Raw genomic sequence first — 26928 nt, 5'->3', positions numbered from 1 at the left:
ATTAGAGCGCTTCATAAGACAAGATGAACATGCGCTTGCACAAAATTTCAATTGAAGTAAAATTTTTTAATATTTTTTATTGATGCATATATGTGTTTGAAACTATTTGACATGTATTGAAGAAAAACCACTAGTTACTCACCAAACATTTTCTCCCATTTTGCTTTCAGGATCCCTTACTCACCGCCGGTAGTAATTTTCTTTTCCAGTCTCACGCTCTTTAGGTCTCTCATTGTTCTATTGTTCTTCATATTCTATACTCTCCTTACTGTCCTTCCGCTTTATCACCTCCAACTACTTCCAAATCTTTTTCCTTTTAACGAATGCTAAAAGCTTTTCAGACAAAAATAAAAGGCTACTTTAGCATGTAAATAACCTTTGTGTGACAAGAGATCCTTCAATATTATCCAAACATCAGAGTGCTGGATCAACAACACATTCAAGTAATCTGATATCATGGCAGTTGCACTAGCAGTGTTCTATTCCCTCATCTTGGTTCCCATCGCCGTTGCTGGCACCCCCACTCCCAGCAGGCCTAGCCGGCTGATTATTGAGCTCATTCACCACGACTCCGTTGTTTCTCCATATCACGATCCGAATGAGAATGCTGCAAATCGCATTCAACGTGCCATTAATATTTCGATTGCACGCTTTGCCTACTTGCAGGCAAAGGTTAAATCATATTCATCCAACAATATAATCGATTACCAAGCTGACGTTTTTCCTAGCAAGGTATTTTCTTTGTTCTTCATGAATTTCACCATCGGCCAGCCGCCAATCCCACAGTTCACAGTCATGGACACCGGCAGCACCCTCCTGTGGGTTCAATGCCGTCCCTGCCTCGATTGTTCCCAACAATTTGGTCCAATTTTTGATCCCTCAATGTCTTCTTCTTATGCTGACTTGCCATGCTACTCTGAATATTGCTGGTATTCCCCTAATGTCAAGTGCAATTTCTTGAACCAATGTTTGTACAATCAAACTTACATTCGTGGCCCTTCAGCATCCGGAGTACTTGCCACCGAACAACTCATCTTCAAAACATCAGATGAAGGCAAAATTCGGGTGCAAGATGTTGTTTTCGGGTGTGGCCACGATAATGGAAAGTTTGAAGATCGCCATCTTTCTGGAGTTTTTGGTCTCGGATTCAGTAGATTGTCCCTAGTATCACAACTGGGTTCTACGTTCTCTTATTGCGTTGGCAACTTGAACGATCCATACTATTTTCATAACAAGCTGGTTCTAGGGCACGGAGCTAGGATTGAAGGCGATTCAACTCCTTTAGAAGTTATAAACGGACGTTATTACATAACCCTAGAAGCCATTAGCATCGGTGGCAAAATGCTTGACATAGACCCTGATATTTTCACAAGAAAGACTTGGGATAACGGTGGTGTTATCATTGATAGTGGATCATCAGCTACTTGGCTTGTGAAAGCTGGATACGACGCTCTTCTCCATGAAGTTGAGAGTCTTCTCGACATGTGGCTGACGCGTTACAGGTTCGATTCATGGACTTTGTGTTATCGAGGCACGGCGAGTCACGATCTCATCGGGTTTCCGGCTGTTACGTTTCATTTTGCGGGCGGGGCTGAGTTGGTTTTGGACGTAGACAGCTTGTTTTTTCAACGGTGGCCGCATTCTTTTTGCATGGCTGTGTTACCCAGTTTTGTTAATGGTGAAAATTACACAAGCTTGTCACTCATTGGAATGATGGCTCAGCAGAATTACAATGTGGCTTATGATATTGGTGGGAAGAAGTTAGCTTTCGAAAGGGTCGATTGTGAACTTCTTGATGATTGATATTTAATGATTATCATCAAAGATCATGGGGTTGATCAAGTCTGTTTATTAATTGTACTGATCAAAGAGTGGAGAGGCTGAATGATTTGAGTGCTTGTGACATAATATAGAGTATTACTGCTTGCAGTATATATATTTTTTCCCTTTTTTTAATAAGTACAGGGATCAGGGATGAAGTGGGTGACATTATCTAGCTAATGCACATTTAACATATAATACAATTTAACCCCTCGGACTTGGGTGAGTGGTTTCCACTATCTACATAAATCTTATGCTATCCCAAGCTCATTAGGCTTGACAAATGGCAAGTCTTGATTGATAAACCCGAATGTGGTGCATTTGTCCCACAAAGTCTTTTCGAATAAGTAGAGGTTAAAAAGAATCAACCTGGGCTATGTTTATCCTTACTTTTGAAAAAAAAAAAAAAAAAGTATGTAATATAATTTTAAAAATTTTAATTTTAAAAATTTTAAACACAAATGTATAATATTATAAGATGTCTTTGTGATGGCTGATGTGTTCTCTCGAATTGATTTGAAAAATTGAGCCCACGTCTTTCTTGAAGCAAAAAAGGGGCTAGAAAAAGGCAACTTCTTATGGCTGTAGTAGGGAAGAACACCTACAAAAAGACAAGATAAAAAATAATAATAATAATAGGGATCCCCTATCTTACATGCATGTAAGATACATGCCTCTCACATGAATAGTGTATATGTGTTTGCCTAATAATAATAATAATAAATGACTACTCTAGAAAGAGTATGGTGCGAAAGGGACTCTTCATAACAAAGGGCCTTTCTCTATATATATTGTTCTCTCTTTTTCTTCGACGGCCTGGTAAAATTCCGGGTTCGGACCTGCCCGGGACCTGCCTGAATTAATTTAGCAAATGACTGGACACGAATTCATGCCCTACATTTTCACTCAGGAGTCGAGTCAAGCCCGACACCTCCCGGCAAGATGTTTTTGATCCGAGTTTCAACTATCTGGACAAGTAATTTATAGCCTAAACTCACCGAATTCACTTATTCTTATATACTTCCTTTTAAGCTCATCGTTTTTATCCTTTGATATGCTTATCTTATGTTATGGATGCTTGCATAAGATAAGTAATTATCAATTAAACTAGTGCATGGCGTCAATGTGATGAAGATAAATTTACAATTTGAATCTAATTATGTAAATTTTATTATTTAGATAATAAAGAACGGTAAAATAATATTAACCATGCATATCTATAATCTTCGAATTTATCAAATGAATCCTTAGTTATATTAAATAATAAGATCTAAGCTATTTGTTAAATATATTATTTAATAAATCTTGCAGGAGTCCACAAATCCCCCCTAGTGGATTTAGGCATCAGCGAATTTACCAGATAACTAACCTGATCATTCCTCTTACCTTCCACACCACACCTCTTGGAGTGAGCCCCAAAGGAGTGGCTTCGGTTACTTGTATTGCATGAAATTTATACTTAATCGCATGACGAGTGATATGATGAAAAACATACGACACGAGATATACTTTTGCATGACAAAAGCATGAAGTGTGATACCTTAGTTCTTTCGTATGTATGGCCGTGGCATGATGAACTAACGAAAAATCTAGATCTTGTTGGTTATGCTGATACAAATTATTTGTTTGATCCCCATAAAGCTCATTCACAAACGGGATATGTTTTTACTTTTAATGGAACAACGATTTCTTAGAAGCCTACCAAATAGACTCTCGTTGCAACATATTTCAACCATTCTGAAATTCTTGTACTCCATGAAACCAGTCGAAAATGCAAATGGTTGCGATATGTAATCCATTATATTCAAAGTACTTGTAGAATATCTTTAAGTTTAGATATTTCAACAATGATATATGAAAATAATATTATATGTATAGTTCAACTCAAAGGAAGATACATTAAAAAGGGACAAGACAAAATATAGTTCACTAAAATTCTTCTACACTCATGAGCTCCAACAGAACAAGAAGATCGATATCAAACAAATATTCTTCATGGACAATCTAGCTAACATATTTACAAAAGCTCTACCTACATCTACTTCTAAGGAAACTGTATATGGCATTAGCATGTGTCGCTTCAACAAACCATCAAATTAATACATGTTGCTATTAGGAGGAGTACTTATCAGGAATAGTACTTAACAAGAGTAGCATAATCTTACAAGAGAAGAATCACATTAATATTGGACGCATATGTACTGTACTTCTTTTCCTTTTGACTAGGTTTTCCCATTGTGGTAAAGGTTTTTAACGAGACAATATTAAGCACACCTAATTAAATAAATGGTGAATCCAAGGAGGAATGTCGTGAAATTATGGGTGGATTCTCAATTTACAATGTTAGTTGACTGTTTTGTCATACCGCAATATCTGCGGATCTTGATGGATTCCAATATCAAAGTGCTAACTCCACTTTGTGTATTATAGTGTTTTATTGTAGTGGCGAGGGATATAAATAGAAAGAGAAGCATCAGCTTCTAATTATTTGCTTGACCTCTCTTCTCCATTACTCAGCCTCTTCAATCTCATCATCAAATTTCTTTCTTCTAAGTTTTTAATCACTTCTCTTATTAGATATTTAGATTTATAATTGTCATTTGGTTAGGTGATATGTAAATTCATGATATATACTAGTTTTTTCTACTGCCTGGTGCCTGCCAACAAACTATGGTGGAGCCTGGAGTCACATGCCATTGGGATCAATTATTGAACACTTGGTCACGTGTCATTGGTCCAATTCCGATGAACTGTCAACTTTTCTTTTTGGAAAGAACTGTTGGCTACCGATTATTAATTTCCTCGTACCCTTAGTCACGTGTCTTTGGAATCAATTATTAAATGTCATCGTACACTTGGTCATGCGTCACTGGAACGAACAGTTATTTGCCACGTCCGTAAATGTCGGCAATTCGTTCAATTCATCTTTTGAAACTGAGTTGTAACCATTAACCAGTTATCTACAAGCGTCCAATTAACTGTAAATGATATCATTGTCAGCTACTCTTTGCTCAGGTGCATTACACCCCCACTCAAAGACGTGTTCAATTTTTCTTTTAATTTCTTGATTTGAAACTTTCAAGTAAAATTTATTTTGAGAGTGTTTTTACTGATGAGAGAGCGAATGATAAACCTTAAATCTTTCTCAATTTATAAACAATTGGGAGATTCCAAAAAAAATCAAATTTATCATTCGCGCTCTCATCATTATGAACGCCTTCAAATCCTGATTTCAAATAAATGGGGAAAATCATCTCTTTTCAATATATGCGGAACTCGGATCCTTCTCAGAAATCAAAGCCCAAGATTTCAAGTGCATAAATATCTTAAACGTATTAAGTCCATTTGAATTATTGTTCTCAACTTAAGAGAAAGCGGTTAAGGTAATTTTTTTTTCCCAATTTTCTGAACACATAATCACAATTATTATTATTGTTATTGTTTGCAAGATTGTTTAACTTTGTTCCTTCCTTTTTTCTTTTTTTTTGGTATTTTTCTCAACAGATAATCGACATTATTATTCTTCTTATTCTTCTTGTTTAGGAATTGCATATTCTTGTTAATATTATTTCGAAGTTGACTCTTAATTGAGGCAGCCGCAAAACTAGTGTTATTTCTCGTAGAAGAAAGTACATTATTTATAGACTTTTACTACTCCCTTTTTCTTAACTTCGATGCTTCATTGATAGAGTTGAGTTGGATTAGACTAAAACATTAACGGGGTGAATAAAATCTTAGTTTATATTGCACAGGGGTTCAAATATAATTAAATTTCGAGTATGATTTAATCTGTCGAATCCACATCGAGGAGAAATTGCTAATTGGATTTTACACCGTAAACACCGAGGTGGCTTTTGTTTCTTGACGCAGAATGCTTTTTACTTGTTCTATTTAGATTTGCAGTTGCAGTTATATATTATTTGTATGGTTAATCGGGTTTGGTTATCCTCGTGACGATCGGAATCTGGCCTATTGGCTTCTTTTGGCTCCCCACTGAGGCTTTTTAATGTGTCTCATTTCAGCTTGATTTCTTTTTTTTTTTTTATATTAAATCATCTGGTATCCGAGGATCATATTGAACTTCAACTAATCCAGATTCGAGCTGCGTAGGACCATTAAGGCGGCAAAACTCTCCAAACAAGTATTTAACGCAGTTGCATTCTCAAGTCTCAAATCAAATATCTTAATTAAGTTAGAACATCATCATACCAGCTGATCTATGTGCTTGTTAGTGCTGTTGAAAAGTCAAGCATGCAATTGTTGAGTAGTTGCATGAGACAACTAGTATGCAAAATTCAAGCATGCAATTGTTGAGGTAGACTTGAACTACAATTGCTTGACAAATTTGGCAATCAGTGCCAACTTTGTCATGTAATTGTAGTCAAAGTCTACATGCTATTTCAACAATTGCATGCTTGAATTGTTGAAAAGTCAAGCATGCAATTGTTGAGCTAGCATGTAGACTTTGACTATAATTGCATGACAAAGTTGGTACCGATTTCCAAATTTGTCAATTTGGCAAATTGAAACTTGTGTTGGTGAACAATGCTCCCTATAATTAGAATGATCATTTTTCATTTGTTAATCATCCCAATTGAGAGAGTTGAGAGCAATTACAAGTGAAGCAATTTGAGAAATTTAAGATAGCTTCTACTTAAGTGCTATAGTGAGGATCCATTTGGGTGTATTGGAGTTGTGGATTTTGAGAGTTTTTTTTCATTTTTGTAAATTTCATTTGTTAGTAAAATTATCTTTTAGTTTTTGACCCATACACATAGGCATTACGCCGAATCACGTAAATTATTGTATTTTATTTTTTTTACATTTATTTATCACCACTATTATATTTATTCAGAAGTCACAGTTACAACAATATTACCCGCACTTCCGCAACAGGTGCAGCTCGATTTCTTTAGTTTGTATTATTTTGTTCTCATATTCTGTGCATGCATTATTGCATTGCATTTCAATAGTCGTTTTAGTTTTATTTGAATTTCGACTCAATACATTTTTTTAGTAATAAATTTCCGTCATGACACCCAATGCAGTTTGAATAATAATGTTTGGACAAAAATGAATAAAAAGAGTTGGGAGTTTTTATAATCCAAATTAAATTGCAATCACAGCTTGAGTGAGAGAATTAAGCCTCGTTCGGCTTAGCTGCCAAGCAGCTGGGCTTTGGCGGCTAAACCAAATGGGTAAGCCGGGGTTTGGCTCAGTTGGTTTTTTTTTTCAATTTAATTTAATATTATTTGACTAAAATTACTATAAATACTTAATTATTCGATATATTTTAATAATTATGTCTACAAGTATCATCAACTTTTAGTCTGTAACCAATGATTTACCAAATACAATAATCATTACAATTTTTTATAACCTCGCCTCAATACTAAGTAAGCCATTGGGCTATTAAACAAAGATAAGATGAATGTAGAGTTTTCATTTCTCTCTGGGTATAGCCAATAAATTATAGAGTGACGTTAATTGCAATCAATCATTAGTTGTAACATAGCATGACCCTAATATTTTATCTCTGGAACTGAATTGTAGCCATTAATTAGTTAACTTTGGTGTCCAATTAACTGTCAGCTACTAAGATCTATAAGAGATATCATCATATCACAAAGCAGAGGGAGAAACTCGCGCATCAACTACTTAATTTTACTTATGATTAAACCAAATGGCAGAGTTTCTGCTCTAGGTCGAGGAATATGCAAATTAACTGCCTATGCAGGCATGCTATTTGGCTAGGTACCTTAACTGGATTATTTGTATTTGTTTTGTATTTAGATTAGTTTTTTTTTATTTTTTATTTTTTATATATTTGAGTCTTTACTCTTTATTCATCAAATGAACTTCTGTTGTGTGTATACACACACACATGCATTATTATATATGAGTAATGATCTGATCCAGGATCTTTAACTTTATTAAAATCTGAAAAATTACAAAGTTCAAGATCCTGAATTAGAACATTTCTATATATATGCATGTGTGTGTGTTTATATATCATTTATGAATTAGTTTCTTGATTAGAAAATTTTGGGTAACAATGAGTGGTTGGAATTGTCTGTTACAAAAGACATTGTCCTTTTTCTTTGTTATGAGAAAATTATTACCGATGGATAGTAAATGACAAACCGATCATCTTTCACAATTCATAGACAGACGAGGAATTCCAGGAAAATCATAAGAAGAGAATGGATTTGGAGGACTGGTTTAGTCAACTCAAAGATGATATTGTGTCAATATTATTTTGAACTTAATTCTTAATTAAGGAAGCCCGCCGCAAGACTAGTGTTCTTGATGCTTCATTGGTAAAGTTGAGTGGAATTAGATTGGGTGAATAAAGTCTCAGTATATACTCTTATTCCAATTATATGCAATATTATACTCGGACTTTTACAGCTCCACAGGTGATATATAGAGATGTCAATGGATTTCCCACGTATAGACTATAGTTTGGCTGTGTCTAATTTGCATGGTGGTTTTCGCTCCTTCATGCGTAATGATTTTTCCTTCTATCTAATTTTGTGTTCATATATATTAATTCTTGAATTTTTTTTCCCAAACCAAATTGTCTATTTCCCCTCGTCAATTTGGTCGAGGTTTACATGGGAAAAAGAGAGAGGAGAGAGAGATTAATTCTGGGTTGTTTAAACACAATCATTCTTCAAATCTAATAATTGAATACCTAGACATTAATTCAATACTGCAAAATTCTTGAAGAAATTTACTCTTTAAGTCTGTTGGGTTTTTCTTCTGTCGTGCGATTCTCGTCGCAGTGGTGAATATATTCCCCAAACAATGCCACTTAAAACTGTAGTTTAGACATGATCATGGGAGCGTAGTTGGCTGGACTGCATACAGATTGGATGTCCCTTCTGCAAAGCCTCGTTCAGAAGTTTTCTAGGTTTCTTAAACACAAAGCATTTGAAAGAAATTAGCGAATAAGTAACCTTACTCCCTTTATATTTTGCACTGTTGAGTGCTTGAATCTTTGATATTGGTGAGTCCGTCACCGTAGTTGTGATCGTGATATTATTGGGTAATTTAAATTTTAAGGTTATTATCATTTCACTACTTTAAAAATTACCAAATATCAAATGACTACAATAAGTATTGTCTCCTATCATTTTCCTACTTTATTTTTATAAAAATATAATTTTACTAATTTTTCGTTATAACCGCTAGTTGACTAACAAAATATCAATTTCATCCTTCATGATTAAAAAAAAAATACTTGAAACTTATTTACAAAATAAATTTATAATATATTTATTAAAATGGATATATAATACCAACATAATTCTTTTTACTGGAATTATGATATATGGATTAAAAATTTGTCTTATTATTTTTTTAATCATGAAGGGTAAATTTGGTATTTTGTTAGTCAACTAACTGGTCAATTAACGGGTCAACTAACGGTTGTAACGGAAAAGTATTTAAATAATATTTGTTGTAATGGAAAAGTAGTAAAATGATATTTTTATAAAAATATAATAGGAAAATGATAGGAGACAATACTTGTTATAGTTATTTGATATTTGATAATTTTTTAAGTAGTAAAATGATAATAACCCTAAATTTTAATTATGCATTGGCATAAATGCAGGCGTTGAACTTGTAGTAGTTGGTTAATTGTATTTCTATGTCTCAAAGATTTAACCTTCGTTAATTTGAAAGTGAAGTTAATGCTTAGGTTAATATTTTCTCTTGGAGACACTTATCGAGATTAGGATCATATCCTTATAGCTTAAGGCAGCTACTCAAGTACCAACAATGAGCAAACTGCATCATTTTAGTCAAGTTAAGGCTTTTTTTACCCCATTACAACTGTGAAAATGCTACATCGTTACTTTACATCATTTATGGAAATTATTCACCATTGCCACCTATGTGACATTTTAAATCTAAACCAATTTAGGTGTATTTTGTATTGGATTAGATTGTATTTTGTTATATTTTATTAATACAATGTTTGGTGTATTGTGGACTCTCTTATAAAAAATAGTTTTTTTTTTTAAAAAAAAATCATAACATTTATACTAAATTAATAATAGAAGACTCATTTATATTTTCTTATTAGTTATATTAAATTAATAACTTAGATTAATTTTTCCCATTGTGCACTGCCGCCGGCTGTCACTCACCGTTATATTCTTTGAATTATATTTTAGTACCACTAGAATTATTATTGTCAGGGTTACCCAATAGTGCAACTATTATTAACAAATGAATTTCTATTCACTGTAGATTTACAGTCAAATTTTTAACTGTAAATATATAATAAATGGAAGCTTATTTGCAAGAAATAGTTTCACTGCATAAAGTATGTTGTTATGCGGAGACCATGAGTGGTCGGCACCAACCGTATATTTAGATTTTTATTTAATTTAATTTATTATTATTTTAATTAAAGAAATTTAAAATAGAATTTGAAGAGTATTTTTGGTTTGTTTAATATGGTAGTGTTCATATCATGGTATATTGTAATACAGCACAATGGAGCCGCGAAGATTTGTCAAACCTGCACGTGTAGGAAGGGTTAAATGTCAGCCCTGCGTGTGGGCGTGGCTCGTGCTGAAGGAGTGTGGGACAATGTGAAACATATTAAACGAGAAGGACGTGGGGCCTGAGTTGGAACAATTTTTGTCTTTTTTTCAAATGTTTGTCAGCCTCGTGATTGTGGTTGGTTTAAGTTGTTCAGTTAAACACTAAATCACTAATGCCGCGGTGGATGTCAAAAGTGGGGAATTTTGGCTATATTGCCGCTGTAGTACGTAATCATGATGGATTTGGTAATTGCATCAGGAGCTGACATTAACGTTTATTTTGATGATATTTTTTTTTGATTACATGAGACTATTGCTCATATTACAACTCATATTATATGAGAATATAACTGATATGTACAAATCAGACTATAACCGGGATCAACATACATCAATACTAATGGAGCGCTGCCCAGATTTTAACCCTCTCAAATATTCGAGGGATGTCTACTCCTCGCACTGGGGCAAGGAAGCAGACTGTCTTCACTCAATTTTATTTGAGGAAGAAAACACCCCCGCATGCATTGTGGGGGTTCGAACTGCTGCAGCTCTCACCACTCGGCCAAAGGCCGAGTATTTTAATGATATTAATATTGCTGAGGCAGACAATTTATTCTTCGGTCTCCAATTAGTTACGAGATTTATTTATCTCTGTTAATTGTTGAGTCGAATTTATTACGTTTTCAATTAGTAAAATGATAACGTAGTACTCATACTAAGCTGTTTTAATTTCGCAGTTAGCTATTGTGATTATATTGTATGCGTGGAAGACTTTCCATAATCCAGTGCAGTAAAAATAGAATAAATGTGGTCAATTTAAGGCCAATTTTTGACTGTGATTTGTTTGCCGTCACGGCCTCGTAATCCAATCTACCGTTGTTTTTATCTTTAAAAAACATCACATCAGCCGGTGCACTTCCACTTTTACACGTCATCCGTGGTCCAGCACGAAGGGAGAAGAATTGCCTGCCGGGCCCCGGATTAACATTCTTTGTTTATGTGGCGATGGGCTTATGGAATGGGCTCCTCGAGTGGGGGCCATATTCCGATTCCCAACAAAAAAAAAAAAAAAAAAACACTTTGCAAACAACAAGGACAGAGAATTGAGATAAGCTCTTTCTGGTTTCTTTAACAAATGGAAATCCGTCTTCTTCAAAATATTCGAGACATTCTGCCACTCCAATCAACTTGTGTGTCCTTTTGTAGCTAAACTCAGAGCTTCAGAGCCACAGTCCAACTAAATTAAGGGATTATGGGCACTAGCTTTTGTATTTTTATTTTTTTTATTTTTGGATAGAAAAGACTAATAAAAGAGCTGCATGCACCGGTAACAGTTCAAAGCAAAACATTGAGAGTCAATCATGGAAATAAAAAAAAAAGTTATATTACTTTCTCACTTTCTAGAACCCAGACGGACAAAAAATCTAGTTCTATTTTCCTTCTCCTTATTCCTCAATCTACTCGCTGCGGTTTCTTAATTCCATCGACAATCTATCACTGGAAGCTTCACCACAAAGCACCTACGCTGCCTGTACTCATAAACTTCTTCACATTCACGGCACAAATCCAGGCTGCTGCTTCCTTATTCTGAGAGCTTCGCCACACCACTCTAGGAGAAAGAACATCATGGCAAATCCTCAATTTTTTAATCAGATTTTGAATTATTTTGGTTTGGAAGTATTTTATATCTTGATTCACTGAGAGTGCTCGTGGTTTCTCCTAATTATTTTTTTAGAATGCATACCACTCCACTCATTAGCTTTAAACTAGCCCTCAAATTATAATTCAACACCTCTCAGAGAATATAATGCCATTGCGCACTCCTTAACTGAGTTAGCTTTGGATACCTTTAATTCTGCTGTATATCGAATTACATATTTATTCATCAAGTTAAATAAGTTGAATGAATGAAAGTGACATATTTTCCTTTAAAAAAATTATTTATTTATACTGTGATATTTTTCAAGTTTTTTGATTGAATTATTTACTTGGATCTTTATTTCACAAGGTATACCTTTAAAAAATATTGAAAAATTATTATGCCGCTGAATTTACTTATGTTTTATGAAGAATTATGATTTTTATTTTTTAAAATTTATATTAAAAAAACTAATGTGGAAATTCTAAAATTTAAGACATAGTTATTTAATGTTTTCCTAAAAAGTAATAAATACTACCAACACACTGTTGGCTCCACAGGCAATGGAGTCCCTTTAAGTGGCTTGACTGTGTTTGCTCTTCAATTCGAGTCGCAGGAAAGTCGTATTTATTGGGAGAATCTGTGCTTCTCGGTTTGAGCGGAGACTTCTAATCTTAATTGTGGTAGGAGTTTAAAGGTATCTCTCACATTTGAAGTCCTCCCCATAATATCTCGTGGTCAAGACAAAAAATAAATAAATAAATACTATTGTTCAAACATAAAACTTTTGATTAATCACCAAATGCAGTGCGACAACATCAAGCATAATATAGATAAAAAGTTAAAATAGCATATTACATAATATAATACAGCCCTCTTTTAAAAGAATATTAGAAAAGGTGCAGCGTGTAATGCTAACATTAAGAAAAGACATGGAATAAAAAAATCCGTTAATGACGTTATAAGATGACTGGAGTTCTCCAGTTCACCAACCGAGAGACGATTTTTATAATTGGATTTATGAGTCAAACCGCACAAACCAACCCAATTAGCTATGATCTTCAAATATTATCGGAACCTCTTACATCAACCTCCTCTCTCTCTCTCTCTCTCTCTCTCTCTGTCTCGCTCCGAAAACATAGCCTCGATTTACAATAAACAAATAAATGTATTTTTTATAATTAATTATTTCTTCAGCTATTTGATTCTCCTCAATTTCTCGTCTTCAATCCGGCCGGCTCAGCTCGATCCGGTGCGTTTTATTTTACGTTGATTCATCATTCATTCAATTGGTATTTTTATCTTTCGCCGCACTGACCGAATGATTCTGATTCTCGCTAAAGTTACGATCCCAAAAGCCTCGTTTGCTGTACTCTAAAATTTTCAACTATCTATAGCTCTTACTTTGTAATTCTGAATATGTTCTGTTTCAAACAAGTTGAAATTTAAAAAAAAAATATTCTTTTGCCGATACAGGACTGTTGCTTTTAATTGCGTCCAATCACAAGCGACCGACTGTTTTGATTGACGATGAGGAGAATTGCGGGATCTGCTCGCTACTTTCGATCAGCTCTGTGGCATCGCAAATTTGATTATTGGAGTAGTTTTACGACAAGGCCCAAGGATTTGACAGAGAATTATCATAATTGTGCTTACGGGGTTACTAATAATGCTGAAATTGAAAGTTTTTTACGTTCAAAATTTATGGTCTCAAGAGCTCTGTCAACGGATGCTGCTGCTAGCGCTTCCATTGGAGGTTTTTTCTTCCCCCCCTTTTTTTATTCTTTCTTCTGGGTTGGTGTTGTTTTTGCTGTTTATTAATGCTTTTATTTTACTGTTTTTGTAGAAGAGTGCTTTCTGAAAAAAAGCACATATCAAATGCCCTTGAACTTGAAGTTTTTTTCTTCAAATATTGCAGAATTGAAATACAAATGTGCTTGACGGGCTTCAAAAGCATTTGAAAATGTACTAGTGTAAAACAGAGCATGGATTTTCTTTCTTGGTTTGTGTGTTTACTGGGTTTCTGTGGTTTGGTTTCAGAAGTACATAGAGCAGCTGCAGGGCCTCTTGTGGAGTATGAGCGAAGAATTATCGCGGGTGAGCTTTTGGATGGTGACGTCCGTCAGGTATGGACAGTCCAATTTTAACATTGCATGTTTTCTTGCGTTGTTTTAATGGATAATGGATGTAGTAAAAGCATCATTAATGGGAGATTCATGCCCACTGTTGGACTAAGCTTCACATTTGATGAACTCATCATGTAGGTACTGGTTGCTTTAATCTTGAAATGCCTATTGATGTGGAATGTGAAGAGGAAATCTTTTGACCAACATAAAGTTTGGGAAATTTGGTTCATTTACTGGATGATCGGTTTTAAATTGGTTGGCCCATCGATTATAGTTTCAGGAACAAAATTGCACTCGGTCTTATATGATTTCTCTTGAGAGGGTGTATTGATAAGATAGCTAAGAAGTGAGTGGACCATCTACTATGTTGTTTAAGGATGTAAAAGTTGTCCTGACAGTGAATTTTTTTTTTTTTTGGCAGTTAGGAACGTTAGAAGAACTTCAAAGACTATATGATGAGCTTGTTGAATCAGCTGATGCCTGTAAGTTAGATCGCTATTCATCTTCTGAGAAATCTGGAAGGTAAATATTACAGTTTACTCTAATTTTGTTCAGATTTCAACTAATGAATTACATTTTGGTATTGCAGGATCACTCCCCTGTTCATCTTGTTTATTTTTTTTTTTAATTTGTAATTCTACAATGTTAATGTGGTGCGAATTTACATAACTATTTGACAGATAGTCCTGTTTCTCTACAGGAGTCGGTGGCTGTGGTCACGTTTACTGCCACAATCTTCATACTCACCTGTCAAAGGATTGTACCTTTATGGGGGAGTAGGGACTGGGAAAACAATGTTGATGGACCTATTTTTTTATCAATTGTAAGTCAAACATACGTTTCACTGTTTCCAAATCTTTTGAGAAATTTCTTAGCCATTCAACAGTATTCTAGTAACAAATTCTATAAACTTTAAATATGGAATTATTGAAATTCTTGGTAGTTATACGCTCATCATTGTTACTTTGGGCTTCCTGATAGCTGATGTTTATATCTTCAGGCCCTGCAATTGGAGAAAGAAGAGGATCCATTTTCATGACTTCATGTTGAATGTCCACAGCCGCTTGCAAGTAAGAGACCAGACAAGGTTTTATTTATCCAGATTGATATGAATTCCATGAAATTCTTATTACAAGAAAGAAATAATTTTATTGGCCCAGTTTAGGCTTGTGTTGCATGAGATTGTAGAACAGTGCTTGGATAATTTTTGGCTTGTCAGTGATTTTTATTTTTCCTTATCTCAAAGTAGTTGTAATTTTCAACATTAATGGTCAAGAAAGTTTGTACAAGATAAATAAATAAACAAATAAATAAAGAATTAACTGGTAAAAGTACTATTTAACCTTTATGAATAAATTCGATCCTGTCTTGTTTATCTTACATGGCACTTGATCATAGCAGATACGCCAGTACACTCATGCGTAATGTTGAATTCTTGCAGAAGCACAAGGGTGTATCAGATCCGCTTGAAGTTGTTGCAGGAGAGATATCAGATGAGGCTATTTTATTATGTGTGGATGAGTTTATGGTACAGTGGTTATCACACCATTTTCCACAAAAAGTAAAAAGAAAATCATTATGTCTTGTAACACTAATATTTATATTGATATTTGTTTTCTTTGTGTTATTTAGGTGACTGATGTTGCTGATGCATTGATACTTAATCGTCTGTTTAGACATCTATTCAACAATGGTGTTGTAAGTGATAAATATTGTGTGATCTATATTCTGTCTTTTCACTCAATGCGGTATAAACTTTAGATATCTGATGGAAACTGACATGGGGATTATTTTTCTGCCTGTGTTGGGAGGCAAGTGTAGATACTGGTTTCCACTTCAAACCGTGCTCCGGACAATCTATATGAACGTGGATTACAGAGGGATCTTTTTCTACCATTTATTTCCACTTTGAAGGTATGTATGTGGAATAAACATGTGCATTTATTTTCCTGTAAACACGGTCAATCCTTGTGAGCTTTTGGATATTTGTATGATTCTTGGATACTGTATAAACTTAATTGATTTGGAAAACTTGTGTTGCTATAGGAAAGATGTGTTGTCCACGAAATTGGCTCATCAGTAGACTATAGGAAAATGACTTCGGTATGCTATCATTTCTCTCTTCAAAATTCAGGAGAATATTTCTGCTTTCAGGCTAATAGTTATAGTTCTTTTTATTATGTTACAGTTTCTGATTGCTGTGTTTGTCCTTGAACTGCAGGCTCAACAAGGTTTCTACTTTGTTGGCAAAGGTTCATCAGAAGTTATGAAGCAAAAGTTTCGGGACTTGATTGGTGAACATGAGGCCGGACCACAGGAGGTGGAAGTAGTGATGGGAAGGAAATTGCAGGTTTGTGCTGGTATGTCCTTTGCCACATAATGGGTGCAGTGATGGTTATTTGCTTCTTGCTTTCGTTGTGTTTAGGTTCCATTGGGTGCTAATGGATGTGCATATTTTGAATTTGAGGAGCTTTGTGACAAACCTCTTGGAGCTGCTGACTACTTTGGATTGTTCAGTAAGTCATTTCTGTCTGGGTGGATCCTGATCTGTTTATAGGGTATATATATCTAGATATTACGACGGATATGCTCTGTTGATTTGTTGAGTTTAACAAACTTATTAGTCCAAATAACTATAGTAACATCTACAATTATCATCTGTTCGAAGCCCCCCCAGCGTGGAGGTTTGAAAGATTTAATTCCTCCTGCAAATATTATGCCTTGTCTTCTATTTTCTTTGCGATAAATTCTTATACAGGTTTTCTTCTTTTCTTCTGGCAGAGATTTTTCATACCTTGGCGCTGGAAGGTGTCCCCATATTTGGACTTCACAATAGGACAGCAGCATATCGGTTTGTTACTTTAGTTGATGTATGTCCCGTTACTTCTTTGCGGTCCGGTTGCTTTTGGAATTCTATACTATCACATGTTTGGCCCTAATTCTATAATCGCTTGATCACTCGTTTCAACCGTTATGGTCACAGGTAATGTATGAGAACAGGGCTCGCCTGTTGTGTACGGCTGAGGGTAGTCCTTTTCAGCTTTTCAATAAGATAGTGACGATATCTGATGCCCAGCAAATGGCACCTAGAACCTCTTCGAGATCTATGAGAAATGATGAAGCTGATCTTTGTGTGGACAATGAATTGGGATTTGCAAAAGACCGCACGATTAGCAGGTGACTTTTTGAAATCGCTAAGGATTTTGCATTGGGGAAATCATAATAGCAGGATTTGTAATTATTGCCGATTAATGAACCTCTTATAATTACAGATTAACAGAGATGAACAGCAAAGAATACTTGGAGCAGCATGCTGCCATGTTAGCCGGGAAGCAGCTCTCATAGCAAATTGACAGCAGCTCTCGTAGCAAATTGACAATGCAGAATTGCAGATGCAGTACAAGCAATGATACTTTGACAAAAGGGAGTGATTCAGCATCAACAGTCTTGTATTTTACTTGACATGATGTCCGGCCGAGCCAGCAGCCGTGATCAGCGCCAGTGAATACCTAGGTTGGGTCAAATAAAACATGATTTAACTTTTTTGTAAGATTAATTATTAATCTAATTATTACACTGTTACAAAATAAAGTCCATCTGTGTCATAAATAATGTTGTCACAAAAGTATTTTATACCTGAGAATACTGTCCAAAGATCAATTCTATCGAGGAACGTGTCGGTTGTATCAATCGGATTTTGAATTTAGCCGAAACTAGTGAATGGTGAGAGTATTTTTCACCATTTAATTAGATTGGTGCCGCCACCCGGCCTTTGGTTGAGTGGTGAAGTATTACCTTGAAAGTTAAGTATGGTTACGAGGGCAGAGATTCGAGTCCTTATGGATTGAACCTCTCTCAATTAAGAATAATTGTGTATTCTAATTTGTGCCTTTTCTTTTCCCTCTGAATCAAAGTTAATTTGTAAGTTTAATTGTGTGGAGTTAATTTGTAAGTATTTTTCTTTTGAAATGTGAGTGGTTTAAGACATCCCTCCTCGTTTGTAAGGGTGAGTGTTTATTTGTCTGGTCATGTACTTCATAAAATTTAATGTAATAATGTAAGTTATAGTTTGTCTAGGCGTGTACTTCATAGAATTTAATGTAATAATGTAAGTCATAATTTGTCTGGGTGTGTACTTCATAGAATTTAATATAATAATGTAAGTCATAGTTAAGGACATCCCTCATCGTCTATGAAGGTTTATTTGTCTAGACATGTACTTCACATAATTTAATGTAATAATGTAAGTCATAGTTAGTCTGGTCATGTATTTCATAGAATTTAATATAATAATGTAAATCATAATTATATATTTGATTGTAAATATCAATATAGACATCTCTCCTCGTCCGTGAATGTTTATTTGTCTAGACATGTACTTCATAGAATTTAATGTAATAATGTAAGTCATAATTTATCTAGTCATGTACTTTATAGAATTTAATATAATAATGTAAGTCATAGTTATATATCTGATTGTAAATAGCAGTATAATGATATGCTGTAATAGTAATTATAAATATCTGCATAATATAATAATTTAATGTGTAATTAGTATTTAAATAAAAAAAAAAAGACTGGTGCCACATTATTGTGATTTTAGTTCGGGTATTATTGAAAATTGCCGCAACTATTCTTTTCTTTTTTGAAACAAAATTATAGTGGAGAAGCCATTCGAATCGAGCTGGAATTATAAATCCAAAGGCTTAAATGAAACGTGGTGATTTTACATGGTAAATAAAACCGTACTATTTTAGTGATAGCCGACAATAAAAAGTAATGGAGATATAAAGTACAGTTTAAATTAAAAAAAAGATTAACCATCAAATACGATTGTTCAAAAAATAAGGCAAAAATGAAAGTGAGTTGATTTATTTTTTCTTCTTTTCAAAAATAGGATAAGTTGAAGTTTATAGTAATTTAAGATATTTTAAAATTTGTCATTTTACAAAGAGAAATTAGAAATTAACCCAAAAACTATGTATGACAATAGAATGATTTCATTTATTAGTTATGTATTAATTTCCTTCCTTTTTTTTAATCTTTATGAAAGGATTTTTTATATTTATATTAGTTGTTTTTAATCTTAAAAAAAAAATGTATTGATTTATAAAAAACAGTAGAAACTCAATAAGTTAATAGTCTTGAAACCATGGAAAATCTATTAATTTGGTGAATACTAATATATTAATAAAATAATAATTATTAATTTATAAAGATAATATCACATTCATAATAGGATTTTTAATATAATATAGAGGTAATATAATTAGAAAATGTAGTAATTCTATCAAACTATATGGTACGATTCTAAGTTGATCTTGATTGAGATTAATCATTCAATTAATAACCCCTTGACAAGATCATAATTACATGGTAACTCATTAAAGAAGATTTATTGTAGGCAATATATTAAGCTTTTCTCTCTTACTCTTAACATTGCATATATAATGCTACAATTACTTCTTTTGTGAAAGGTGCAAAAAAGGCAATAATAACCAATGAAATACGTAAAGCATTATGTGAGTACCAACAATGATGTGTTGTATGTATTTAATTTCTAATTAGTTAATTATTAATTTATGTATTAATTGGGTTCTATAGAAGAATAAGATTTTTCTTTAAAAAAACTTTGTTATCTAATAAATTTATTGAATTATTTATTTACTCCATTAACAGTAAGTTGGGATTGACAAAAGTTATTATTTAATTGAGGTTATCAATTTATGAAATATTAATTTAACGAGGTTCAACTACATAAGAAAAAAGAAAAACTGGGAAAATGATAAAATCACAATGGTTAAGGTTACGGTGGCACGAAATGTGTATGCTACCTCAAACTATAAATATAAAGCTTCCCAACAAACACGTAACCTCGTTAAGCTCGTGATCAGAGTCCTGCATTACCAAATTCCCTTCGTTTTAGCTCTCCGATTAGCTATCCGTAGTCCATATGTATATTAATGTACGCACATATGCATGCTATGTATGATATGAAATTGCTGTAATAATTAATGTATGTTTCGTATAGTATACATGTTTCTGTTTATGTCAATTAATTGGCTAACGATTTTGGATTCTCATGATGCTCTTGTTCTTTCATTGTAATTTAGCTAGATTCTTCAAATAGTTACCCTTTACTTTTTCTAATTAGTTTTATTGTTTTGTTTCCAGGGTTTAGTGTCAAACAAGATTCTTTGAATTTTATTGATTGAGTAGATTGAAATTCAAATATCGCCAAAATAGCCATTTACATGTATCTGCAGTATAGCTGACTCTTGGAGTTCTTAACGTATATCACGTGATCTTGAGGATAGGAAATAGGAATTCTTATGTTTATAAAAAATCAAGGCATTGAAAGATCATCAGAACTTTAGTAATGGCAAATTGTTGAGAGTATACATTGTTTTCGTGATAAGGGATGCTTGTTTTCTTGAAATAGAATGGCAGCTAGCAGTGGCACTCAGCCGATAAGAAAAGCTATTGCCGCCTTGAAGGACACCACAAAGGTTGGATTGGTAAACTTAAACAGTGAGAATAAGGTGATTTAATTTACATCCAAAAACTTTATTAATGCAATCTTGTAGTTAATTAATAATGTTCTTTATTTAATAATACTCTATCATGTACTCCAGGGACTGGATATTGCCATTGTTAAAGCAACGAACCATGACGAAGTATTGCCAAAGGAGAAACACATCAGCAGTGAGTGATCATTTCTTATTATTTGTAATGTTTTTGGGTTTCAATTAAACCTTTCAAGTCCAGAAAATTTGTGCCTAATCTTGTGTTCTGGGATATACGATTATACTTCTTTATGAGTTTTGATATATGAATGTGCGCCAACTGTTTTCATGTTTTCAGAGATTCTTGAAGCTGTTTTAGCTTCAAGACCTCGTGCTGATGTTGCTTACTGCATACAAAGTCTTGCCAAGCGTCTTGCTAAAACACATAGTTGGACAGTATGCCCCCTCATCACCTTGGTTATCTTTATGTTTGAATTTTGTATGTTTCTTTATATTGTATATCGTTGTTACTTGTTTTCCAATCAATCTCACTACTTGATTAATTCTCAGGTAGCATTAAAAACCTTGATAGTTATACACCGTGCACTGAGGGAAGTTGATCATTCATTTTGTGAAGAGTTAATAAATTACAGCAGGGGAAGAGCTCTTATGTTTAATCTATCTCACTTCAGGGATGAATCAAGTCCAGTTGGTACTCTATATTCTCTTAGCTCATCTAATGTCAAGGTCTGCAATATGCTGTACTTACAATAACTAACTTTTTATGCTTGAAGCATGGGATCACTCTGCCTGGATTCGTAATTATGCTTTATATCTTGAAGAGCGAGTGGAGTGTTTCCGCATACTGAGATATGATGTTGAGAAGAGCCACATGGTGAGCAGTTCGGATTCAACTCTTTATCTCCTTGATAAGTTTGAGTGTATTTAAGAGCATTAACCTCCAAATTTTTCTAAAAGTATGTATATACTTCAAGTTTTGTAGATTAAATGCTCTATATGCTTATTTATGTTTCCTTGTTGACAGGGAAGTGGGAGACTTAGCATCCCAGACTTGCTTGATCAGCTGCCTTCCTTGCAACAGCTTCTTTTTCGCCTTCTGGGTTGCAAGGTAATATGGCCACGAGTCATATTATGCTATTTCATTGGTATAGCATTCTTGATGTTATTGGTATATTTCTGATAGTGTGTATTATTTCTGCAGCCACAAGGAGCCGCTTTATACAATAATTTGATTCATTATGCACTTTCAATTGTATGGATTATCTATAGCCCTCTAACATTATGCTGCTGTTTTGTTTCAATTGATTATCCGCTATACTGATGTTGTGCCTTTCTTAGATTGCAAGTGAAAGTGTGAAGCTGTATGTCTCAATTACTGATGGAATTCTCAAATTAGTTGATAAGGTGAGCTTTTTCTGTATGAGTGCTGGTGTTTCCCATCTGCCAAAGTAGAAATTGATGGCATCTAATTATCTTCTTTTGCAGTATTTTGAGATGCCTCGTCATGATGCTGTTAGAACACTTGAAATTTATCGGAAGTCTGAGAGTCAGGTACATATCTTTATGCCTGAGTGTCAATATGTAATTTTGATCCCTTCGGTCCTCTTATCCAACATCTATTCAACATTTAACCTTGTACGTTGCTGCAGGCAGACAGCTTAACTTCATTATTTGAGATCTGCAGGGAGCTTGACTTTGGAAGAGGGCAGAAGTACATTAAAATTGAAAAGGTATAAGAGGGAACATTTTGAGATAACATTTTGTGTCAAGTCTTTTGTTATGGTTGTGCCTTTCAATCGATTTTTTTTTTTTAATTTACCAACTTGCTTAATTTGCTTGAGATTCATGCTGCAGCCCCCTGCATCATTTATGACTGCCATGGAGGATTATGTGAAGGTGGCGCCACACATCTTCATGTTACAATGTACAGCAGTATGATGTCTCAAAGCTTCTATTTTGGCTATATGGGAAACTGTTTAATTATTCCTACATTTCATGTTCTTCCTGAATTTTTCATAAAAAAGAAAGAAAAAAAAAAAAAGAAACCCAACTTCCTTTTATACACCAAAATCTATTAGAATTAGGAAAGATGAACCAATATTCAGAATTTATTAACTTTGTTGCATTATTAGAAAACTGAGTAGTTTAGTCCCGATTTCTCAAAAACTAAGAGATGTAGTCTATGCCAGCCTTCTTAAAATTAACAAATATATAACTGTGCCATGCATATCTTACTTCTTGGGCTGATTTCACTATCTAAAATTGTTATCAAACAGATGGTGATCAGAATGTTGCTCGGATAGAAGCTCCAAAATTAGATGATGCTCCTGGAGCTAATGTGTCAACCGATAGACAAGACTCAGACCAGCCTGGGGCAGCACCCGAACCAGCAAGCAATGACCGAAGAGAGGCTGTAGCTACGCAGCAGCTAATCGACACCGAAGACACGCAACAGCGTACAGACCAAAGTGAGGCTGCTGCCTCACAACAGATTACTGACCTTCTGGTAATGGTTTTACTGAATTAATAACACTCTAGCATTCAATAGGATATTGTTCAAGTTGTATATTCTGATTTTTCAAATTTTTATTCTTGGAGGGCTTGGAAGAGCTAACCCAGCAGGTATCTGAAATGGATGAGAAGAACTCCCTCGCGCTGGCAATTGTTACTTCTGGTGAATTACTTATATTCTCTCTGAGCTCTTCATTGTTTCTTTTAAAGTACCCATTTGATGATCATTTTACAAGAACTAATTAAAGGTTTTATCTCGTGCTTTTTCACAGAAAACCAACCAAATTCCGAAAACAGCTTTACTATGGCATGCCAGACTATGAGTTGGGAGCTTGCACTTGTTACAGCACCAAGCTCTAATGTAGCTGCAGTTGCAGGGAGCAAACTGGTTAGTACTTCATGTCCCAAGGATTCATTGCGATTATCATTCGTCTCTTCTCATCATCCTGTGGTTGATGCGACAGATTAAGAATGGTTTATTGCTAACTATATCGTCAAGTGCAGGCTGGTGGCCTGGATAAATTAACACTGGATAGTCTATATGACGACGCGATAGCAAGAAATGCAAAAAGGAATAGTAGTAACACGGTGGGGCAGCAGGTGGGCTCCAATCCTTTTGAAGCAGATAGTTTGAACCAGGATCCATTTTCCGCTTCGAGCGGTGTAACACCCCCAGCTAATGCGCAAATGTCAGATATGATTCAACAACAAAATTTTATGACTCAGCAACAGCAGCAAGAGCAAAAGCAAGAGCAAGAGCCACAAATGATAGGCCAGAACGCAACCAGTTCTTCGAATCCATTTCTTGATCAGAGTTTGCCATCTCATCCACGTCAGGATCCTTTCTCTGGTTTGACTTAAGATACAAGTCAAATGTTAGGAAAATGATTAACATTTCCGTTCCAGGATGTAAACTTTGGAACATTGATTTTGTTGCCATGTGTATATATGTAGGTTCTCTCGTTTCTTTCATGTTTATTTATCCAACAGCCGTGAGAGATCGAACATTTTAGAGCTCTGTTAGAGAACAATACTAAATAAAGCCTTAAGCATGTAGCTTGTATGCCACACAAGCTAAAATTATGATTAAAAAAAAAAATTAAGAGGTGCAATGAAATAGAAAGCGTTGAATATCTCCCTCCCATTTGTATTTATCGATCATGGTTCAATAACTCAATTACAAACCTATAATGGTTTAGTTATATATATAGTTCTTCTCTAGTATACAGGCATGCTTTTAAGTCGTACGATTTAATAAAGTCAAATTTGAATGCTATTATATATTTTTTTGTCTGATCTTGGTTCAACCTAAAACACTATGAGAGCTTTTCTATAACTGGCGATTCTTCCCTTCTGGAGGTGGTTTTCTAGAGAAGATGATGATTGAACTACATGCAAATGGATGCTTGGGGACGGTGACGGCTAGAGAGGTCCTAAAATCACAAGAAACTATTATTAGAGGTGACACCGACGGTGGTTGATGACATAACTAACGGTCAAGTTAGGGGGAGGTAGGATGGAGTGAGGGTTTTAGAGTAACCCTAAAGCAAGAAGAAAGTTTAGTGTTTTTGAGATGAATAAGTCACTTACCTCATGTGAAACTAACATGACATTTTTAAGAGGAATTCCCTTGAGGGAATCTTTATGTCTATTTGGATAGGCGGCGAGCCGCCATTGGCAATCTCCCTCCTCATGTAGGATTTTTAAGTAATTTGGCTTCCTTTGTCGAGGAGCTTCAGTTTACTAGGGTTGGATAACTGTCGACGTGGGGTCAGTCTGGGTTTAGCAAGGTGTCCCTAACTCCAGTTGGCTTATTTTGAATGAGTCGATTGGGTGAGAAGCACATCTGCACATGGTCTTTATGAAGAGAGTGTTGGTGGCTTGTTTGTGGTCCTCTTTCCTTACCTCTAACTTGGGTGGCTTGTAGGGGATATTTAGGAGACAGTCTGTGTGGGGACTATACTGCCATGCAACAGTGCAGGCATACCATAAGAGGTATTTCATTATTCTCTAATAACTCAAGTAGTTGACGCCGTCTTCTGGAGATCGTCCCATCTCAACTTCCTCTTTTCGTCTTCCCCTTCTCAACTTTCCCTTTATTCTTTGTCACGGTCTTGAGTCATGTTCCCAACCATTTCTTTGTGGTCTTCCCTTTCATTCTCCCTTTTCAGCTTCTTTTTTATCCTTTGTCATGGTTTTGAGTCATACTCCCATGCGGCATGCCCTCAATACCTCTGATCTATATTTTACCACCAAGATATATGTATATATCTATGTTATGTACATGTATATGAAACTGTTGTTTAGCAAAACTAGTTCACTTTTAATGGCTAAGCGATTAAGTGTGAACACTGATATCTCTCATTGACATCATGTTTCTGTCTGACATTCAAGCTTTTATTTTCATTGAAATGAAATGCCACTAATTCTGTTTGACTTTAAGCTTTTATTTTAATTTTTTCATTAAAATAAATGACATCATTGTATTCTTTTTGAAGTTTCGGTGAAGTTTAGTTTTGGGTTTTTCCCTCTTTTTCTTTCCTTATTTTCCACATCTTTCTCTCGTCTTTCTGTTATTGTTGATCCTGTCAACAAACATATTAAGACAAATGGACGATTAGCATAAGCCGCTAACTTGATTAAGGGTGTATTTGGGATTGAGGTTGGGCAGCTGTAACTTAAAAGGTATAATACTAAAGTGTTTAGTACACACTAGTTGTTGTAACTTGAAAGCTATGCTGATATGATTTTTTACTTGTATAATAGAAAATATATTATTTCTTTAATAATTTTATCAAAATTATTATTTAAAAATTATATTTACTACATATTATTAATTTTTATTTCATAATTACAACTTTTTTCTATAATAGTTACAGCTTAAAAGTTACAGCACCTCAATTCCAAACAGGACCTAAGTTTCCATTTGGTTAAGTAATTGCAGATGAAAAATTAAAGGAATTATTTTGTAGAAAAAATATTATTTACAAATCATAAACTTCCATTTTGAATAAGTAATGCTCTAAATAAAACAAAAGAAACGAACAAATGCAAAACAAATGGACGACAGAAACGGCAACCAATGCTGCCATTTCACGCGTTTTATTTTCTAATATTTTTTTGTGGGGCCGACAACAAATAATAAAATAAGTTTAAAAAAGGGGAAAAATGCTCAAATATCTTCTAATAAAGGAAACCCCATCCACTCATCCTCCACTTGTTCTCCACCCACATCGTCCCCGGCCGTTTCACAACTCCACTCGTCCTCGTCACCAACCAACGCTCTAAACACTTCGTCCCCTCTATTTCCCATCCTCCACTCGTTCTCCACCCACATCGTCCCTCCATTTCACAACTCCACTCGTCCTCGTTGCCAACCAACGCTCTAAACACTTCATCCCCTTTGTTTCATTTCTCCACTCGTCCCCGTCCATTACTTTCTATCAATTCAAAGTAAAAAAAAAAAATCATAACAAATTTAATCCATCACTTTCTAACAATTTAAATTGAAAAAAAATTCTAGCAATTTAAATATATATAACACAACCAAAAACTAATTTTATTTGAATGTAGTGGAAAACTGAAAGTTATCGATTATTCGGCTACAATTTTATCAACGTTGTTGGCGTGGTCTTTGGCACCAAATTCAGATTTCTGAATGCTGGTTTTATTTCATTTTTTTTTCTGTTAATGCAAATGCAAATCTGAGTTCGTCAGATTTGGCTTCGTCCAGTTGGGGGGAT

At 34.5% G+C, this 26928-nt stretch overlaps 3 protein-coding genes across 4 annotated transcripts; all 3 read left to right on the top strand.

Annotated features, from left to right (window-relative positions):
* The first annotated feature begins 158 nt into the window (after positions 1-158).
* On the top strand, positions 159-1983 carry LOC18055716 (aspartic proteinase CDR1). The gene has a single exon (XM_006453464.2). It carries the CDS (start codon positions 457-459, stop codon positions 1801-1803), a length of 1347 nt encoding a protein of 448 aa, XP_006453527.1. The 5' UTR covers positions 159-456; the 3' UTR covers positions 1804-1983.
* Positions 1984-13016: 11033 nt separating this feature from the next.
* Positions 13017-18076, top strand: LOC18055715 (AFG1-like ATPase). 2 transcript variants are annotated; one of them, XM_006453463.2, is made up of 15 exons: positions 13017-13273; positions 13498-13777; positions 14062-14147; positions 14569-14669; positions 14848-14970; positions 15148-15217; positions 15589-15675; positions 15780-15845; positions 15969-16061; positions 16194-16250; positions 16369-16497; positions 16573-16663; positions 16929-17017; positions 17131-17324; positions 17420-18076. In XM_006453463.2, exons 2-15 carry the CDS (start codon positions 13552-13554, stop codon positions 17490-17492), a joined length of 1485 nt encoding a protein of 494 aa, XP_006453526.1. In that variant the 5' UTR covers positions 13017-13273; positions 13498-13551; the 3' UTR covers positions 17493-18076. The 2 variants fall into 2 exon arrangements, with proteins under 2 accessions (XP_006453526.1, XP_024034128.1); XM_024178360.1 differs by lacking the exon at positions 13017-13273 and adding an exon at positions 13290-13363.
* Positions 18077-20544: 2468 nt separating this feature from the next.
* Positions 20545-24194, top strand: LOC18055714 (putative clathrin assembly protein At5g35200). Its single transcript, XM_024178414.1, has 15 exons — positions 20545-20689; positions 20783-20852; positions 21012-21109; positions 21224-21365; positions 21448-21548; positions 21699-21782; positions 21876-21926; positions 22013-22078; positions 22160-22225; positions 22324-22404; positions 22529-22598; positions 22951-23180; positions 23273-23348; positions 23458-23573; positions 23690-24194. The coding sequence occupies exons 1-15, from the start codon at positions 20591-20593 to the stop codon at positions 24044-24046; spliced, it is 1707 nt and encodes a 568-aa protein (XP_024034182.1). The 5' UTR covers positions 20545-20590; the 3' UTR covers positions 24047-24194.
* The last annotated feature ends 2734 nt before the right edge of the window (positions 24195-26928 follow it).

The sequence above is a fragment of the Citrus clementina genome, unplaced genomic scaffold, assembly GCF_000493195.1.
Source record: "Citrus clementina cultivar Clemenules unplaced genomic scaffold, Citrus_clementina_v1.0 scaffold_1, whole genome shotgun sequence".
Lineage (NCBI taxonomy): Eukaryota > Viridiplantae > Streptophyta > Magnoliopsida > Sapindales > Rutaceae > Citrus > Citrus x clementina.
The sequence above is the reverse complement of the archived record's forward strand: the minus strand, read 5'-3'. Positions and strand labels throughout refer to the sequence as shown.

Bases quoted from the DNA above. Each gene is read 5' to 3' on its own strand.
- LOC18055716 (XM_006453464.2), top strand. From the start codon at position 457: ATGGCAGTTGCACTAGCAGTGTTCTATTCCCTCATCTTGGTTCCCATC.
- LOC18055715 (XM_006453463.2), top strand. From the start codon at position 13,552: ATGAGGAGAATTGCGGGATCTGCTCGCTACTTTCGATCAGCTCTGTGG. The intron at 13,778-14,061 runs GTTTTTTCTTCC...GTTTGGTTTCAG, and splicing joins TGCTAGCGCTTCCATTGGAG to AAGTACATAGAGCAGCTGCA. The intron at 14,971-15,147 runs GTAAGTCAAACA...TTATATCTTCAG, and splicing joins GACCTATTTTTTTATCAATT to GCCCTGCAATTGGAGAAAGA.
- LOC18055714 (XM_024178414.1), top strand. From the start codon at position 20,591: ATGGCAGCTAGCAGTGGCACTCAGCCGATAAGAAAAGCTATTGCCGCC. The intron at 22,226-22,323 runs GTACATATCTTT...ACGTTGCTGCAG, and splicing joins ATCGGAAGTCTGAGAGTCAG to GCAGACAGCTTAACTTCATT. The intron at 22,405-22,528 runs GTATAAGAGGGA...TTCATGCTGCAG, and splicing joins AGTACATTAAAATTGAAAAG to CCCCCTGCATCATTTATGAC.